The sequence below is a fragment of the Squalius cephalus genome (genome assembly GCF_949319135.1).
Source record: "Squalius cephalus genome assembly, chromosome: 19".
Taxonomy (NCBI): domain Eukaryota; kingdom Metazoa; phylum Chordata; class Actinopteri; order Cypriniformes; family Leuciscidae; genus Squalius; species Squalius cephalus.
The window spans coordinates 25,544,053-25,564,616 of record NC_137140.1 but is presented as its reverse complement, the minus strand read 5'-3'; the positions used below and the strand labels follow the sequence as shown (position 1 = coordinate 25,564,616).

Genomic DNA, 20,564 nt, shown 5'->3' with positions numbered 1-20,564 from the left:
TCTCAAACAGAAGAGCGTTGAGCAAGAGAGGATCTGAAACACCACCGACTCAATTACAACCAGCTCAACTGCAGTATTTGGCCAGCTCAGACTTGACAATCTTAACCCTGGACGAATTACATCTGACACTCCTGCTAAAAGATAAGCATAGAATTATCAAGCCATCTCGACATCACAACCTCCATGCCTGAATTAACCCTAAACACAGATATGGCGATAGCATTGTTGCGCAGATTACACTCTGAACATGACCAAATTGAAAGTAGCCAGTTTACAAGTTAGAGCAGTTTTACCACTGTGGTGTGTTTGTTTAACTATCAGATCTGCTATCTGCAAGTCTGTTGAGGGCAATAATGATTGCCCACTTTTTCAGCAGTCTTGGTTCCGAAAGTATTTTTCTCATTCATTTTCTCCATTGGGAATTCAAAAATTCCTCAGTAAATACTTTGAACCCAACCAGCTTCAAGATAAATCACTACATTAATTAACTTAAATTCAAAATTAAATAAATATATAAAATGCATGAAAGATTGAAATTGAAAAGTAAATAAATTAATAAATAAATAGGCCTCCATTTAGATTTACTACAAAGTTTGTTAAATATATTAAATACATAAATAATAAAATGAAAGGGGAAAGGTCTTTTACAAGGCATTTAAATATTCATTTACATTTACATTTATTCATTTTGCAGAGGCTCCCAAAGCGACTGAGGAAATGAGGGATACAGCAAGTGGTTCATTGTGAAGAGGCAAACAAATACAAGAAGTGCTCAAAATACAAAGTTTCAGACATTGCTTAGAGCACCATAAGATAGAATAGGCCGGGATTAAAGGAAAGTGAAAGCATAGAATTGTTTTTTTACGATGATAAAGTTATGACTTTTCTGTTGTCTTTTGAATGTTGTCAGTCTCATAAAGCAATGCAAGTGATGTAATTGAACTAAAGACATAAGTACAATATATCTAAGGATTTAAAGACATTTATTATAAATAAATAAATATGCACAATATAAGTGGAGACTGACTCAGTAACATAATTTGCAAAGCTTAATGGGAGTGGACAGCCTTTGGCACATTCGTTTACATGGTAACAGCAACTATTTTAGATTAGAGGATCCAGCGTTGGCCAATTCATGGTCTACAGAAGCATCTTCTCTTAATAACCTCAGAGCTCATTGTAGGTCCGCCTTAAATGGGATTTATCCTTCTGGAACCCGATTCTATTCCAGGCCAATCCCAAGAAAAGTGCTGAGTCCTGGCTCTTTTTCTCTGTATTTCAGCTCCGATCTGCTCTCTTCGTTTACTAATAATAAGCATGCTGCTTCTCTGTTGACTCTCTTCAGAAGTGAGCGTAATGAGGGCATGAACTCAAGGACCTGTTTTAAAAAAAAGTGCTGATCTCTCATTCTGGGACGCCTTTGGAGCTGCTTCCAGCGTCTTTATTAAGATGCACGAGACGTCCCTGTGTCTCCAGCAAATTTCTGGAACACTGACACGTTCTGAGCACTGGCCCAGGCAGCGGAGCCCGTGGGTGGGTCCGGAAACATGCTGGTATCATGCCGGACCTCAAGGGTGAGATCTGGTTCCATGAGCTGCCTTTGAAGAGAGAAATCAAGGCTGGAAAGGAGGAAACCGGAGGGATAAGAAAAGAGAACGGGTTTAAATACTTTGTTCGGGTATATTTGGCCACCTCTCGGATTGAAATGCTTGGTGCTTTGACTCATTTTTTTATTTCTTATGGAAATTCTAGATGCTCTCACCTGTAATCTTTTTTCTTTAACACACCCTGCTATTGCATCACATCATTTACATGGGAATAAGAGTTTGAACTAAGCCTCTTAGTTCAGGTTCACAGGCTCAAATATCCACACAAAAGCATTTTCATGTAAAATGGACACCGAATATGCCAGAATCAACAGTTTTGTGATACTAACAGTGAATTCTGAGGCTCAAAGCACTGTATTATCCAAAACCACAACCCAAAGCTATATCCTGAACTCAAAACGTGCACGTTCATGTCATCTACACAGTTCTGTGAACCAGTTCTCATCATGTAAACAGCATTACAGCGCTTGTTTCTGCTATGTTATGTTAAACACAAACAAAGCATCATATGACAAAGAAAAATGTGTCACCCACTCAGTTTTATTAAAGAAGAAATTATGCAATACTCCTTAAAATGCCATCTCCCTCCTCCCACTATCCCTTTTTCCTTCTTCTATCTTCCTTCCCTCCCTGTATGTCTTATCTCATGAAAACAAAATTCACAAAGAGTCTTTAAGAGGCATGGCCTCATAGAAGTCTAACCACAATAACAGTAAGCCTGTTCCTGACAGCATTTACCAGACGTCAGCAAAATGCTGTCATTAAACCACAGTGTCTCACCACATTTAATCAAGCGACACGTGCCTGCTAATTAAAGGAATAGCTCATTCTGCCATAATTTTCTCACCTTCATGTTGTTATGGTGAAGTTTACCAGAATGTTGATGCTGTTTTTTACTATGCAATTCAAGTGGCTAAAAAATTGCCGAAACCTCTAAAAACAGAAAGGTTTTACTTTTGCTTTTTCCGCATACAGATGGCAACATTGTCAAAACAATCTTACGGATCCACGAAAACAACTAAAAAGGCTGTACTATGCATGTCAGGCCAGTAGTTGGCGATGTCACTTTGAAAACGCGCCTACAGACTGAACATGTAATATGCATGTGGATGATGCACTGTTTTCACAAATTCACATTTCTTTTGTTTACATGGGGAAGATAACGGTATAGTTTTCAAAAACTTGAACAATTTGAAACCCGTTTTCAAAAGCTTGTGTCACAGAGCAACAATATCATTGGAATCACTCTCGGAACAATGAAACATTGACAGCCAATTAGAATCCACCTGACTGGTACACTATGTAACTTTTGGCTCTCTAGTGGTTAAAACAAAAATTTTGCGGAAGAACATTGTTTTGGTTGTGCTTCGCCTCTGCGTGACTGTACGGATGAATATGGTTATCCTTCTGCTCATAAAACATTCACTACTAGGCTTAAAGGTGGGGTATATGATTCTCTTTTTTGTCCATTTTTTCAAAATCACTTGAAATCCTATTCCTAACCCACTTACAGCCACTGAGTTAGAAGCACTGAAATGAAAATTAAGCAATTTAATCATCTGTGGAACGGGCAGGACTCGAAAAACTCCAGCCAATCATTTCCAAGACCACCTAGAATCATTGGACAGTAAGTTCGTCAATCAAACGGTCGTAGCATACCCCCCTCCCCCATCCCCCTCACGCACACACACACACACACACACATGGGTGGAGTCAGGGCCAGCGTTGGAGGAAAGAAGGTAGGACCATTTGAGTTGTGTATTTTCAAAATCTCCTGGCCGTTTTGCAAATCCCATACCCTACCTTTAAGAGATATAGCCAGTTTAGATGGAAAGGATCTCAAGCTGACTAGCTGAAGATGTTACTGTAGCTTTACCCATTAATAAACATAGTACTTCCTTGAAAATAAATTCCAACACAGCTCTACAATAACCTAAAATGAAACGGCACTTCACAATAGATAATGCTTTACAATGAACTCTGATAGAGAGCTACATATGGCATAAAACGTAATAAAAACGTCATCTCCGCATCACTTTTACAACATTTCAAATCCCTCAGTTCTCGCCATCTCCATAAAAACCAAGCCAATCTTGATTCTCGTTTTATTACGAGTTCTGTCGAGTTCTCTTTTTGCCAGAAGACTCTCCTCTGTTCTGTAGGTTTTTTTTATTTTTTAAAACAGGTGATCCCAAGAGGTTCACGATTTAACTGCTCCATCTCAACCTTTCTCACTCGTTGTGACAACTAACCTACAGTATGCCACTCACTCCCACATGCGTCAAAGTACCCGGATAAACTTTTCTCATACTGATATGACGAGACACGCACTTTCACTTTATGACTCAATTTCGCGCCAAAACCATCCTGCTCTGTCTAAAACATAAACACTTATAATGGGCTTACCATAGTGAATCAGGGTAAGACAAAAAGGCTTTTAAGAAGGGTTGATGGTGTATTGACTCATTCTTTAAATTTAGTTAATTTTTAACAAAATAAAGTTACATAGTAGCCTGACAAGCCAGACCCACATCAAGATGTTGGGTCTGGGAACACCCCATTGGCACTCAATCCGAGGGGCGGGATAAACGGTTGTCTTTCAAATTCCCTCTGCACGCAATAGGATAGCGCTACAACCAACCAGAGCGTAGATAGATTCAACTTTTGCCGTATCCGGTCGGCAAAACTCCGAACACATCTTCCTTTTTTAACAATGACTTCAGTGCCGTTCTTTGTTCTTTTCTCAAAAGAAAAGCTTAACTCCAAGTCTTCCAGTCGCGGCCAAGGCCGATTCGAAAGATTCAGCAGCTTTTCTTTGTTTTCAAGTAGCAGGGAATTCACGCGGAACCGTCGCAACTCTGCCGTCATTATCTTAAGCCCGCCCACCGACTCTATACATGATGTGATTGGCCTGACTAAAGTTTGGTTTTTCCAGCTCGCAAGCCAACGGAGATTTGAAAGACGACACTGGCTGCAAAATAAAATTTGCTGCCGCTAGGGTGCGTCTAGATTTCTAGGCTAGTTACAAATAATAAACAGCATGTTATCGCCTGTTGGTGTGGATAATATAATTATCATTATAGTTATCTCTATAATTATCGTTCTTGGTGTGAACAACAGGCCTTAATGAGAATAATGACACAGAGGAACAATATAATTGGAATCAGTTTCGAATCATTTTTTTTTTTCAGCTGATGAACAATACAAACTTTGACAGCCAATCAGAATCCATCTGACTACAATGAGCTCTAGCATGTAAAGCAGCAGATGACAACTGCAGCGTGGGCTTAAAATAAACCAAACCTTATTGTGTTGGTGTGGATGCTAGTTATTGTTATATAGCTGTCATTCTTGCTGTGAACGGGCCTTTAGAATAGTCATGTTGAGTCATTTTTGGAGCTTGACAGCCCCTTGTCACCATTCACTTTCATTTTTTGGAAAAGCACAATGCGAACATCCTGTCAAACTAATTTTGTGTTCCACGGAAGAAGGAATATAATACTGGAATGACACGAGGATGATAAGATTAAGATATAACTTTCATCTTTGGGCAAACTGTCTCTTTAAGACAAAAAAAAATGCAAAACAATCATTACAGCAGAACTATGATGTCCTTTCAGCTAGTCGCAATATTTGCAAGGGAATATTAAAGGATCAAAGAGTGATATCTCATACACAGATCCATTAATTAATTAAACTTAAGTTACAGACTGGAATGATGAAGTGACATGTTCAGTGCAAATAGAACTCATGAAGTAATAGACCTTAGCTAAACCAAAAGCTAACTAAAAGTCTACTTCACTAACTTAAGTTTACACATATGAAGTGGAATTAAGAAGTGAAAGCCTTTCTGGTACAGATGTTTTTATTGTCCAAACCACAGCGTCAATGAACTTTGGTCTATTGCTTCTAATATGTTTTCAAGTCAAATAGCCACCAGATTATAGCTGACCATCAATGCCTGATTATTGTTGTTATTTTTTAACATGACAATTTCAAGCTATGCTGAACTGATGATTATTCATTTAGAAACATTTCCAGACAGAAACATCAGTTTGCACGAAAGCTGCTGTTCCTCCCATACAGAAGAGTCTTATCTCAGTTTAGTCATGAAATATTAGGGGTCTGCATTCCTATGCATATAAAAACTTAAACCACAGGAATCCAAGGAATCCTGGAAGAACAATTGTTGCTACTGGACAGGATTTCCAATGAGCGTCTCTCTAATACATGCTTGTTTATTTATGCATTCAGAACTGTAATGGACAACTATACCAATACTGAGAAAGAATGCGAGAACCACACAGAGTGAACGAGCACAGAGCAAAATTCAACTTTCACTGGAAACTCAATTTCCTCCTGTTGCATCCCTCTGGAGAGAGATTCTGGAGATTCCCACGACCCGTTATCCCAAATAGTGAGGATCGGCAAACATTGCAAAGTTGAAAGTTGTTTACAGCGGGGTGTTTTGGATGTACGGAAACCTCTTTTGACATGACACCATGCAAACAGACTCCGAGCGATAACTTCTCATAATCATTCCACTTACCTTTGTGCTGATCCATTCTCCACACGTGCAGAACACTTTCCAGCCTGTCAGCTGTGTTAATATGAAGCAGATGAGTCCAGAGCGGTTTGTGTCAGGTTTACTCGATTCCTCGGGCTGATTCTGAAGTGATGTGATGAGATGTTATCCTCTCCACTAGTCTCTTCTACAGCTCTTTCTTTCAGATGCGCCTCGCGACCGCCGCGCCCCCTCTGGCGCACGTCATCAACACCAAGTCAATTTGCATTGTAGTGAATGCTTTGAAAGAGTTGTGCAATCTTACCTAGATATACTGTAGGCTACGAATACTACACATATTTACGTAAGTAGCCTAGTACTTTCAAAGTAGCCTATGCAATAACTGTTAGCCATAATATATTTTGTTGTTGGATTTCTGTTCCCAAAAACCTGCGCTTTTCTATTGTTTTCTGTGTAAACAGTTTGATTGTTTCGCTGGCATAGTAGTTAAAAAAAGAAAACAAGGAAAGAAGAAAAGAAAAAACAAAACAAAAAAAAACACCATAGACCTTGCGTTTTTTGTTTTTTTAATTCCACTTCCCTTATATAGGCAATAACGGCCAAACGGCCCCTCCACAGGTAAGCGCGGGCGCCATTTTGTAATTTTAATGTACGTGTGTGTGTTTTTTAAGATGCTGGTTTGTAGCGCAAACATTTTCACACTTTGATAGCCTATATTCTTCTCGTTATTTCCCTATAATAAATCAGAAGTCTCTCACATTAACAAAAAACACCTTACTGCCGTGTTGAAAAATCAGTTGGATAGCCTATGTACATCTTATGTCTCAAAAACTGGTTCTGCATGAAAGTCTTGGTGTTAGCATATTGCTAAGCGCTGAGAAAAAGTGTAGCACTTTTTTGGAATAGACGCGATGGATGCCCTAATAAACATAAAAATACATTCCACACACAAATGTTTGTTAAAATAGGCCTAGTCAGTTTTTAAATTGATCCGTTTTTATGGGTTGGTTTTAAGCATTGAATTAATTAATCCTACTCGGCACAATAATGACAGGTTTTTTTTTTTTGTTTAATCTGTTAGATGTAGGCTTTGCTCTAATATTATCTAAATATGGCCATCCTAAAATTTAAAGGCAGTTAAATATTTTTCATGAAGACCCAACTTGTAGCTATAATAAACACGATAAGCGTGTAATAAATTATTTATTTATTTTATTTTTTACTTTTTTAATAGTTTTTCTCTAAACTTTTCCATTGACCCCTATAGCACTCCTTTTTCAGCCACCTGGGGGTCCCTGCTGGGCCCCAATTTAAAAAAACCTACATTATAGGTGACATTAGATAGGACTGCATGTGATTTCAATTAGGCCTACATACTTAAAGCATTCTCCACTTCAGATACACTAGATTATATTACCCAAGATTATATTACTTATTGAACTAAATGAACGGTTTACACTGAACAATTACAAATAAAACAAATATATTTAAGGCACCACCTGATGTATACAGAACCTAATGTAATCTGGATATTGCAAAAATTGTTTCTTGTACAGACAGCTGTTTAGAGGGCTTATAAAAGTCAACAGATATGTGTTTTTCAAAGGCTCGTTCATAAATGATCCCCCCAATTATGCTTATTTACATTCTATTAAGTCCAAAAAAGTAATTAACTCAAGAATGGATTAATTAATATAATGCTGCTTCTTACAGGCCTATGTGCTGAATGTGTTGACATCGAATGTTGACACTTTTAATATTAAGTGTGCATTACACTTTAGATGATAAAGGGAAGATTTCAAACATTCCTATACAAAATTGTAATCACCTTGGTAAATAAAATAATTCAAGGCACATTTTAATTTAATAATTTGAAAGAATTTACAGGGATTTCCAAACTCACCTTAACTTTAACCTGTCTGTGAGGGATGAACAGGTTTTATATTCTTCCTGTCCCTCCCGTTGGATGTACATGCTGAAACATAACTAAACAGGTTAAGGGGACAGGTTAGTCTGGACAGATTAGGGGTCCACCACAGCTGTCACAGTGAATTTCAAGTGAAACTAACAGGAATATGTACAGCCCAAACAAACTGGTTTGCTGTATAAGGACAATACTACAGGCCAGTCCATCAGGAACATCATCATATCTTTGTGTTAATCGGTCAGTGTGTGAGAACCCCTTCCTGTCTGTGAATGGGAGTCAAAACTCTGAGAAGCTGACCCCTCCACCAAACCCCAAGGGGTTGCAAGAACTTTCCATCTCTACACTTCCCCGTCAAGGCCTTTTTGTGAACTAGGGGATTAGATGCATAAATCATAATATGTAATATGCTGTGTTTGTTTTCTCAGCATGTAAGTAGGCCAGGCCAGTGGTAGATAGACCCTTTTAATGTAACACAGTGATGTAGACAGAGCATGTTAATTTCCTATATGCATACAATTATTTATACACTACTGGTCAGTATAAGATTTTAAGAAATTAATACTTTTATTCAGCAGTGATACATTAAATTGATCAAAAGTGACAGTTTCAAATAAATGTTCTTTTAAAGGGGTCCTATAATGCACTTTTCACAAGATGTAAAATAAGTCTGATGTCCCCAGATGTGTATGTGAAGTTTAAGCTCAAAATACCCCACAGATAATTTTTTTATAACATACTTCATATACGCCATCTTGGCAGCGCGTCACTCCCGGATAACAGAAAATGAGCAAAGCGGCGGGGCATGGGTGGAGCTGAGGTGCCTGGCAGCTGAAACCACGCCCCCTAGCTCGACGTGATCAAGTTTGCTAAGGCTAAGGAGCTAATGCTATATGCTACTGGCGGTACCGTTGCAAGTGCTGTGCCAAGTGTGCGACCGCACAGGGCCTCGTGCTAAAGTGACAGCTGACTTGATGATGTAAAGCCAATAGTTAAAGTTCATGTTTTTGCCCTTAGAAATTCTAACACTTTTATTTAACACTTGAAAGTTAAATAAGCATAGTCTATCTGTTCCGTGAGAGCAACGGTACCGCATAACGAGTGAAGTCTCTATATCTATAGACGTTTTTAAATCTGAAAACTCCAAAAAGCAATGAAATTGTCAGACATGAGTGCATGTTCACAGAGAAAAGTGACAGTAACAATACTGCTGTTTCTCTAACCCTCAGGGTTATCCCTGACTTTCCCAAGAGGTTTTCAAACCATGAGTAATTTTCCACAGTCATGCAACTTCATTGATAACTCACTAATATCCTTTTGCATTTTATCTAAGTCATCAGTGGGGTCAACCAGACCTGTACAACATTCAAGACCAATAACAGTGCATGCTCCCCCTTGTGTAGCAAGAATATAATTTAGTGCCATTCTGTTCTGCAGTATCATGAATTTGTGTGAGGCTAATGCATAAGAGATGTTGCCAATTGCAAAAGCAGTATCATTAGCTAGCATTAGATAAACTTCTCACTTGACCTAGGGCCTGCATAACACCATAACTCAGAATTAATGCTCCAAGTGTTCTTGACCACCAAGTTTGGGCACAAGTAAGGCCTGGGATGCAACCATCCTCAGAAGGTGCCGAATCATGTAAATTTGAGTTTTGACGGATATCAACTTGTGTTGTTGAGATTGGAGTGGATTTTATGTTTTCTCTGATGGCTGGTAGAGTGTAAACTAAGGTGCATACTGGTGTGCTAACTGGTAGCACACTATAACTTGAGGTACCACATAGCCAAAATGTGTCTTTTGTAGAGGGAATCCTACAGCACTGATTTACATTAAATGGCTTATTTAATGAGGCAGTTTGCCTAATACATATTTCTATATCCTCATGGTTCTGCCATGTTGGTGGTGAAATTTCTGTCTTGAGTGGTGTTTCCATCTTAATCACAAAGCCACAAGCAGCACAGGGAATTTTTCCCAAAGTGGTTGAGGTTGAGGAATGGTTTTTGGCAAGTTGTTGGCAAGAGTAGATCAGTCATTACAGGTGTGGCTGATGTCAAGTTACATGACCCTGAACCTGGGATACAACATGGTGAGGCCAGAGGAGCTGTCATGGTGTGACATGTGCTCTGGTTAAAAATACCATTAGTGTGAATGCCAAATAATGTACAGGTTATTTTAAAACAAAATTAGTCGACCACTAATTTAAACAATGCTCAATTGGTACTTGATACAAAGCAGGATGGATCCATGCTTTCATGTTGTTTTCGCCAAATTCCGACCCTATCATTTGAATGTCGCAGAAGAAATCGAGATTCATTAAACCAGGCTATTTTTTCCAGTCTCCTATTGACCAATTTTGTTGAGGCCGTGCGAACTGTAGCCTCAGTTTCCTGTTCATAGCTGACAGGAGTGGCACCCGGTGTGATCTTCTGCTGCTGTAGTCCTTCTCCTTCAAGGTTCGACGTGTTGTGTGTTCAGAGATGCTCTTCTGCAGACCTCGGTTGTAACGAGTGCTTATTTGAGTTACTGTTGCCTCTCTATCAGCTCGACCAGTCTGGCCATTCTCCAAGGCATTTTCCACCGACAGAATTGCAGATCACTGGATATATTCTCCTTTTCAGAGCATTCTCTGTAACCCTAGAGATGGTTGTGTGTGAAAATCCCAGTAGATCATCAGTTTCTGAAATACTCAGACCAGCCCGTCGGGCACCAACAACAATGCCACATTCAAAGTCACTTAAATCACATTTCTTTTATTTGGTCACATTTGATTTATGCTGGTGAAATGACGCATGTTAAGGCAGCAGTCGCAGTTTTGAAACAGCTATAATTTTTCATGGATTTGAATCTGCAATTGATGGAAAACACATCAATGTTGTGCATTAAGGGATCATTTTCAATATCAAAGACCGATGCGAGAATTCTTTGGAGCAACAGTGGTTACTCATCTCTGAGCAACAGGGTAATCCCCTATAACTGAGTCAGTATGAGGAACCCTATACAAACGTCCTTAGTTAATCTACCAGGTTTCCAGTCAGTATTCAGGCTCAGCTGATCCCGTGGCTTTAGAGTTGGATGTGTGAATGAAAAACTGTCTGCAGGACGTGTGTGGGATGGGGGCCTGACGGAGGGTGGTCTGCCTCCCAAAGGTTTGTTTGTAAAGGAAAAAATAAAGGGCGTCATATTGTTCATGCTCATGGAGCATAAAGGAACAATGTGAATACGCTTTTGTACAGATTCCAAGGTTCAGATTCAAGTTCAAAGCCTCCTAGAACAGGTAACAGATTTATGAAGAATCTGGAATGCCACTCAGATGCCTGAAAAGGGTTGAATTGTTTGGATGCTGTGTATCAGCTGGATGGTGTGGGTTCAGACATTGGCAGATCCTCCTGGCTGCTACTGTTGAAGCACAAAGAACATTCCACAGCTGTGAGTCAGAGAGCAGGGGTCACTGATTCAGCCCCATCCGAGCACTGGGGCCTTTTGATTCAAGGACCTTTCCCATGTTACACACATAGACAGATACACTCACAAAACACCATTACAACCTTGTACACAAAGAGGTGCTTGGGATGTGCCAAGTAAATCAGTCAGAGCAATGAGGCGATGAGATGCCATCCATCGACGAACACAATAACTGACCGGCAGGCGGATAAAAGGATAGAAGATTGAATACCTGGTCTGAACACTTCATATTCATGTTCTTCTGAAGTTCTGACCTACTGTGCTGTCTTGCTGACTGTTGACAATAACCCACCTTGGCAAGTCGGTGTAGCTTTTCACACAGTCAGGGAAAGCGAGGCACCTGATCAAACTCGGTTCTGCGCTCCCATGGATCCTCAAGAGGGGAGCGTTATGTCATGAAATAATATTATTCTGCCACTCCTACGTTGAGCGATCAGGTTCAGTCTAGCTCATACAAGGAAAAACAGTTTTCTGGTGTGAGAACGATCCATCGAGAACATTCAGGGTGGCATGTATTCTGGCAAAGCTGCTATAATTACCGCCACATTTTCGTCAGATTCAACTCAGGACATTCTGACAGGGGCTTGTGGGGTTTGAAATCCAAGACCAGTATATAACCATCCTAAATACTCAGTGGATACAGCAGTGAGACGGTATGGATGAGGATGGATGCATGAACCAAATATCAGCACAGAAAAACATCTGAAATCATGAAAATAATAAATAGGTGTCCTAAAAAGCAAATCAAACCAAGCATGATAATGAGCTCCACAGGATGGGAACTTTGTGTATGTGTGTGTATCTTTTGGTACTGGTGAATCCGTGTCACAGTCTGTCGAACATAGAAAAAAGCAGGGTTTTTTTTCTGTTTCTAATTTGCAGGAGGGTGAAAGTGGTATGGGTGACCAGAAACACCAATAAACACTCATCTTCTTGCTTAAATACCTCCATTCATACCTTTTGGTGGACATGTGTCAGTCTGTTGAACATGAAAAAAAGTAGGGCTGCCTGGGTATTGACACAAATTTCATGATTCGATTCAACCCTTCGCAAAGACCTCCCTGTTTACTGTTGCTACAAGCTATGGACTCTCACGCCACACATCATGTTCTCACACAGTGAAAAAATACATCACGGAGCAAAGAGGTCACTGATAACGCAACGACAGAAAAGACAGATCAGCGTTTCTCAAAAGCATCGTAAGCCTAGGTAGATCATAACCATTGGAACCAATGGTCTCTGTGTTCAACTTAGCTCACGATGCTTTTGAGAAACGCAGCCCAGGTTACTTTTGGTATGAAACAAAGTCTCAGCTTTGAATTTTTCCAATTTTTTAATATTTTTTTATAGGAAATTCAAACAATAAATACCGTTTTCGGCTCTTTAATGTGTCGTGACAGATCGCTGTAATGCCTCAGTTCAAGCGGCACATGAACTGATCAACTCGTCCTACCAGTTATAGCTCAAAATAAACATGAATGAACAACAGAGGATATGTTGTTTCAACCGTGGAAAGACGTCAATACACACAATTTTTCAAGTTCAAGTCCACTGATGTTAATCTACTAATTCTCCTGTCTGGTCTGTTTGTCAGGCAAAATGGCGGATTTGGAGTTTTGATTGGTCAGATCACCTTGGCTTTCAAACTCCCAGCAAAGGGTGAATTGCGATCTATATTGAATTCGATTCAATAGTCAATTTTTCTACTATAATATTAAATGTTAAAATTACCAACTGATTTATAGGCCTATAGGCTACAAACATTTAAATTGCACAAAAGGCATTTTTTGTAATAATAAAATTATAAAAACTTTTTAAAGACATAAGAGTGCCAAGTGTTATACAATTGCCAGTACTTTCTCTATAGTATGAATGTGTGTAGTATGAATTAAGTTCGGACATAGGCCTACTACATCTGCCTCCATGTTGCTGAATCCTGCACGTGACTTTAAAGTGTCCATCGAATGCACACTTCAGAATCATGCCAGATGTAGATCCGGGTACTTTTCACCTACTGTTTTATGAATACTGTAAATTCGGACATAGACTATATTCGGCTCACATTGGCTACTGTTCTATACTTCTTCCTATTATATTTCTATACTAATAGGTATATTCAGATGCAGACAGCGTATTCTCTTGCTCAAATACTTCTAGGCTTTTCTACAACTACAAGAGTGGTATCACTGACTTCACTGTAGAGTAACACAGTGCCATGTTTTGAATTCGACTCTCTGTGGAGCCCGGGAGGAGAGCGTTTTGGGAAAGAGGTCATACCACCGAGAACATTTATCAGGAAGAGAACATGAAGGAAAGCACCCAAGGATTTCCAAGTGACTCAACAGGCAGACCTCCCACTGTAACGGCCCCCTTATGGCTAGGGGCTTGTTGTATTTCATGTAAGGCGCACCACCACACAGTAATAATTACATAGGACAAAATGATCTGAAGCAGAGTTTTATTACTCAGCAGAGCTTACACCATTTTCATCAAATCTTTCCCTCAAAAAAGACAGAAAAAGGGTGAGGTACACAGTAGGGGGTATCAAAACCAACTCATTCTGTTTTAAAGTGACATACAGGTCTGTTTATAGTAATCACACTCGTTATAGTCGTATATTTTGTAATAGACCTACTATAAAAGCACAATGCTGTAGTATGTCCTAGTTCTCTGTCATTAACCCTGCTAGTAACACAGGAAACTGCTGTGAATAATAGCCAACGGCGGCCCATAATACATCTGCAAGCAGTGTCTATGGGTACAGCATTATTCGGCAGAAATAACGACAACGAGATACGGCCCTGATATCGAGTCTACACCTGGCACAAATGCTATGGCTACAGCTCCGACACTCCCAAGTCAACACAGTGGCAGTATTGAAACACCTCCGAGGCAGTCATTTCAAAGGCTGTTCTTGCTTTATTAAAAATAAAATATTGTTAAATATTGCAGAAAAACCGGAAGTCAAAACAAATGGATTGTCTGAGGCCGTTTCAGAGCGGGCCGATGTCTGTTATATCCTCTCACGCCTGACCTCTAGTGGTGAAATTTAATAATAATATATATATTTTTTAAGTAATTTAAATTTTATTTGTATAAGTAGCCTAATAATAATAATAATGAACACTACCACCTCTTCTTACTATCAGACAAAAATGTTTTTGAATAAGAACTTGTCTATCTCGGGTGCTGTTTGGGCTTTGGCTAAGGTGAGAACATGCTTGTGACGAGGCGGCAGAGTGCTGGTGGGAGAGGAGGCAGATTTCAGTTTCTAATGCTTTCCAGAACCTCGGCTCCGCAGGTGGAGGATCTTCAGTAGCTCTCATTTCCCGCTTTTAACGCACTTCAAAGGTCTCGTTAGGTCCTCAGCAGCAGGGGGGCTCCAGGGATCCCAACAACTCCACCACCTTAACGGCCTGTTTAGACGGCGATCCCTGCTGACAGCCCCGGTTCCCCATCTAAAAAATTATAGTCCTGTTTTACAAGAGGGCCAGGAGGGAGGAGGATAAATCTCTCTGCTCCTGGAGGCAGGTTTAATGAGCACAGGCACACCATCAGCTCCCCTTGCTCCTGCGTTCGGATCTAGGGGTCACTCGCACCTCATTTTTGTTCATATTCAAACACTCACTCATTTAAAGATAAAGATATCTATTTGGGAAAATAAAAAGTGGTCTTTTTGAAGCAAAATAAAACTTTTTTTTTGTGCTTGTAATTGGATGCAGACAATAATAACAATAATAATAACAATAAAGGAAAAGTAAATCAGACTAATAGCTCTAATACATCATATGAGTGACTGATGAATTAAAACATGCACAATCTGCTAGCTAGAAGAGCTTCGCTTTCTTCTTCATGTCGTTGCGCTTCCAAAGAGGAAGTCTGTCAAACTCGTGGATCTCCATCCCAAAAATGTCAAAGAATGTCTCGGGAGCCAAGTGGCGCTGGATATAAATGAGGAGAGAAAAAATATTGGAGAGATAAGTCATCAGGCATGTGATCAGCTAAGGACAAAAAAGATTGAAAACCCCTTTTCCCTCCCCCATTGAATATATCTATACAATGATGATAATAATAATGATAATAATGCTTAAATCATTAAAAAAAAATGTAAGTGTTGTTTTGCATATTATTTAATAAGTATTTGAGTACAGTGAGGCTATCGGGTGCTATTTACCTCCAGTCTCGACCTGTCCACATCCTTCGGGAGCTTAGTACGCCCTCTGTTGGCGACAGTGAGCATTTCATATGGGTACACCTTTACAAAAGGAGGGATTGTGTTGTTATGGAGAATGCTATGCGAGGCATTTGCCAAACACAATGAATCGCTGAAAGCAAATGGTTGAGGGAATAATGCACGGTCACTGCATTCTAATAGGGTACACAAACACCAACTCTTGCCAAAATACGACACTGCAGCACACGGTGCAAGTGAGAGTGTGGAAGAGCATGCAATGAAATATAGGTGAGCCTTGTGAGAGAGAGCGAGAGCATGTATTTCCAAAGCAGAAAGTCTGTGTTTCTCAATATAGGAAAGGGCTGGATAGGATAGGGAGTAATTTATAGTGCTTTAGTGCAATATAGATACAGTTGGCAGGACAAATTAAACTGGGGTTTGTTTTAGTACATCCTGGTTATCCTAGTCCAGAAACACTCAAAAAACAAACCAAACCCGGTTTTGTGTTTTTGGCATTCATAGTGGCAGCAGACATTATATTGCATGTTTAAAATAAGTAGATAGTAAATACAATAAGTAAATGTCGGAAAACTCTGCTAAAAACTTCTAACACCAGCCTAAACTTGTTTGAGTTTTAGCTGGTCTCCCAAATTTGTGGGCTGGTTTTATAGTTCAAGCTGTCCAACCAGCTAAAAACCAGACTGGCCACACTGGGAGACACATTTATACAGCTGAGACCCACAAACCAGCTTAGGCTTCTTTTCTTTCCAGCTTTTACTAATTTGCTAGGTGTTATGTTTATGCATATTGCACATTTTATGTATATTTGGTGCTCAGGAAACATTTTTTTCTTATTAGTAATGTTGAAAACAGTTGCAATGCTTAATTTTTTTAATGGAAACTGGGATAATTTTTTTAGGATTCTTTGATTACAAAAAGTTCAACAGCATTTATTTGAAGTTGAAATCTTTTTTACTGTCAATTTAATGCGTGTTGAATAAAAGTATTAATTTACTTTAAAAAAGTTTGAACTGTAGTGTAATTCATATTTTAACTACTAGATCAGCTAATGACTAATTAAAGACAGATATTTAATTTGGTGTAGATTCATACAGTCAGTGTCATAAAAAAAAAGATGAATGGGTTGAATTTCTCTATTTTTTTCCCCCACTGAAATGACTGGGAAACTATGGCCACAGGGGTTTGCCAACTGTACGGGAAGGAATTATAATGCTGTTAATGGAGCACTCCTACGGACAGTTTACAATCATGCTAGTTATTGTTTCTTGCATTGCTGGGAAAGCCTATTAAGTTCCAATCTATTTAATCTTGCCAGTAACTATTAGCCAGGGCCGATGCATAAATTCAGTCCTGAGAGAATCAGGCTTCTGGGTAACTACAGCAACCACTTTAACAAAATATTACCATATGCAGCTGTGAAACCTCTTTAATGAGAACCAGGAGTTCAAAATTATTGAATAATCTTATGGCACGGCTAAAACAGTGTATGTCATATTATGACATCATTTCATAGCACTGGAAGATATGCAAGTAATGCTAGTCTAGTTGTACGCGTAGCCAAAATAACAGTCCTCCTGACTGATGAATAATCTTGATTTTTAGGAGAGGGGGGTGAATATTTATTGAACACAGAGGAGCATTTAGAGATGGAAGAGAGAAGAGAAACATAATTATTTGAAAATATTTGGGATACTTGCTTTATATTCCAACATATTAGGCATAGACATTCCCCTGTCCATTCTTGTAATGGAATCGTGGGCATCTTGGGTGGGCTAAAGAACAGAACACATACACGTGATGCGAATGATAAGAAAAGAAAGCAGAAACTGTTTTCAAGAACTCAGAACCATGGGAAATAGTCTGGATCTAATTCCTAACAGCTATTGCTCTGTATCAAGTTCTCTCGAGGGAGGTGGAAACTCAACTATTCATGTGACGTGCTCTTAAGGGTGTGTGTGTGTGTGGGGTGGGGGGGACTTTCAACATATCAAACCCTTGACTGTGCTCTTGACTTTCCCCATGGCAATGGCTCAAACTCAGACATAAGCATAGCAATGAGGGCATGAGTGCCATTCCGGTTACATGTAGCATGATTGACTTCCATATGTGCATGACTGCAGATGCACATGCTCAGTAAACACCGCATGTCGGTCACATACCTTGAAATCTGCATGAATCAGAAAGAGACAAAATTCCCAAATATTACTATATTATTAGAATAGCTTTTTTTCAGTTGTTAGATGTGTTTTCAGTATTAAAACATTGCATTTTACCTCTTTGTCCTCCACACACGTCCCCGTAACTGTTATACTGAGAGAGTTCTGTAGACTGGGGCTGGAAGCACAGACAAGATGCGCTGTAGTTTATGTTACACTGGCTGATATGACCTCATTTATTCATTTATTAACAGAGGGTTGCAGAAATAATTCACTGATATTTCACTCACTTTGTGTGTTATTTTTTTTTAATGAGAGAAACATTATCTTACAAATTTAATCACATATTAAGATATTTTTTAATGTTTTTGAATGAAGACTCTTACTGTATGCTCACCAAGGCTGCATTTATTTGATCAAAAATACAGTAAAAAACGAATAATATTGTGAAATATTTAGGGCTGTCAAACGATTAATCGCGATTAATCGCATCCAAAATAAAAGTTTGTGTTTACATTATATATGTGTGTGTACGGTGTATAATTATTTTCTATATATAAATACACACACATGCATGTATATATTTAAGAAATATTTGCATGTATATACTGTGTATATATATTTATATTATATATAATTTATATTATATATAAATATTTTATATATAAATAACACATTTTTCTTAAATATATATGCATGTGTGTGTATTTATATATAGAAAATAATTATACTCCATACACACACATATATTATGTAAACACAAACTTTTATTTTGGATGCGATTAATCGCGATTAATCGTTTGACAGCCCTAGAAATATTATTACAATTTAAGATAACAGTTTTCTATTTGAATATATTTTAAAATGAAATTCCTGTGATGGTAAAGCTTTCAGCTTTTCAGCAGTCTTGTCACATGATCCTTCAGAAATCATTCTAATATGCTGATTTGGTGCTCAGTTATTATCAATTATTATTGGTGCTCAATTATTAATAATGTTTTTTATTATTATCGGCGCTGACAACAGTTTTTGCTCTTTAATATTTTTGTGGAAACTGTGATACATTTTTCTTTGATGTATAGAAGTTTCAATGAACAGCATTTACTTGAAATATACATCTTTTGTAACATTATAAATGTCAATAACTGTCACTTTTGATCAGTTCAATGCATCCTTGCTGAATAAAAGTATCAATTTATTTATTTTTCTTTAAATCTTACTTACCCCAAACTTTGGAACTGTAGTGTATCATGGTTTCCACAAAAACATTATGCAGCATAAACTGTTTTCAACATTGATAATAATGAATATCATAAGAATAATAATAGAACTGTTTCTTGAACAGCAAATCTGCATATTAGAATGATTTCTGAAGGATCATGTGACACTGAAGACTGGAGTAATGATGCTGAAAATTCAGCTTTGCACCACAGGAATAGATTACATTTTAATAATATTCCACAATATTGCTGATTTTATTGCATTTTATTTTCAAATCAATGCAGCCTTTGGTGAGTTGGGTAGTTTTGCATCCATATATTAAATTAAGATAAATAACATATGAATGGCTGAGACTTACCCGATGGAGGCCATTTCGTCCGTATCCAGGCAGGGATGATGTTTTAACGGTTTGGGAGTCTACAGCAGAGGACACAATACTTTTTTAGACTAATGCCAGAGTAAAGCTTTATTTGTTGTGCTTCAAAGTTATGTGGCATTTTACCTGTGGTACAGTTAGCGTATTGGGAGTCAAAGCGCTGGGCGGTCACACTTCGTACGTATTTCTCTCTGTTCATCTCCTTTTCCATCTCCTCCTTCAGAATGAGCTTCCCAAGTCCAGACTGGATCTGCAGTTAAAAACAAGACTTAATATAAGTCATTTTGAATCTCAAGTAAATGTATCTTAATTTTAGATATTTGTACTGGAAAAAGTTCTTTAAATTATATCATTGTTATTCTTTTCAGTGCAAATATGCAAATTATGTGTAAATGTGTCTAGTTTTTCAGTAAAACAATGTGTATGTGTAAATAACGCTGTGCAATGGAGCATAATTTGGTCCATACTGTATATGCATTTAAAGGATTGCTTTCACTAAAAAATGACACAAGCAATGTATAAGTATTAATACGCCCTCGACCTTGCTGAGATGTTCCTCCTGAAGTTGTCTGCGTTTCAGTTGCTCGTCCTCTTCTTCGTCCCGTGACCGACTCCTCCCATCTGAGCCTGTACGTCCCAGGACCAGGAAAGGATTTTCAAATAAAACCAAAAAGAAAGAAAGAAAAAAATATTGAGATGATTGCAATACTGTCATGTCATTGTACCCATGATGACCTTCAAATGGAACCTCTGGGTTCAGTTATACGCATGGAAACCAAACAATGGAACAAAAAATGACAACATGAGTTAAATACATAATATAAAAACAAATCATGAATAAATTGAGTGGTGTAATGATTTGTTGATTGGAAACGTATTGGATTTATTAGCGTTGGCAAATCTTTGTGTCTGTAAAGCAATCTAGTGTATAGTGTTCTTCTTTACTATCATCACAACTGGTTCTAGGGGTAAGTAGCCAGGCTTTACCAGCAGGAATCCAAGAGTTCTCAATATACATTGTTTTGAGAGCATTATTTAATTCACAAAAGGCTTCCATTAGTTTTTGGTTGCTGTAGGGATTTATTTGTGCCG

The 20,564-nt window shown here is 38.4% G+C and overlaps 2 protein-coding genes across 9 annotated transcripts in view; both read right to left on the bottom strand.

The window, feature by feature from the left end:
* afap1l2 (actin filament associated protein 1-like 2) overlaps positions 1-6,356 on the bottom strand; it is a 39,789-nt gene extending 33,433 nt beyond the window's left edge. For both annotated transcript variants that reach the window (XM_079851610.1, XM_079851611.1), the window contains exon 1: positions 6,157-6,356. In XM_079851610.1, coding sequence (XP_079707736.1) covers positions 6,157-6,172 — 16 coding nt within the window. In that variant the 5' untranslated portion in view covers positions 6,173-6,356. The remainder of the gene's footprint in view (positions 1-6,156) is intronic.
* Positions 6,357-14,876: 8,520 nt separating this feature from the next.
* The window catches only part of ablim1b (actin binding LIM protein 1b), a gene marked incomplete at its 5' end in the record, with an annotated part of 80,724 nt that continues 75,036 nt past the window's right edge, over positions 14,877-20,564 (bottom strand). For 4 of the 7 annotated variants that reach the window (XR_013819218.1, XR_013819219.1, XR_013819220.1 and 1 more), the window contains 7 exons: positions 14,877-15,465; positions 15,699-15,779; positions 17,417-17,491; positions 17,993-18,053; positions 19,455-19,513; positions 19,599-19,722; positions 20,014-20,099. Coding sequence is in view for 3 of the 7 variants with exons in the window: in XM_079851605.1 (XP_079707731.1) it covers positions 15,352-15,465; positions 15,699-15,779; positions 17,417-17,491; positions 17,879-17,886; positions 17,993-18,053; positions 19,455-19,513; positions 19,599-19,722; positions 20,014-20,099 (608 nt within the window). Of the gene's footprint in view, positions 15,466-15,698; positions 15,780-17,416; positions 17,492-17,878; positions 17,887-17,992; positions 18,054-19,454; positions 19,514-19,598; positions 19,723-20,013; positions 20,100-20,564 lie in introns of all 7 variants that reach the window. The other 3 variants (XM_079851603.1, XM_079851604.1, XM_079851605.1) reach the window with 2 other exon arrangements.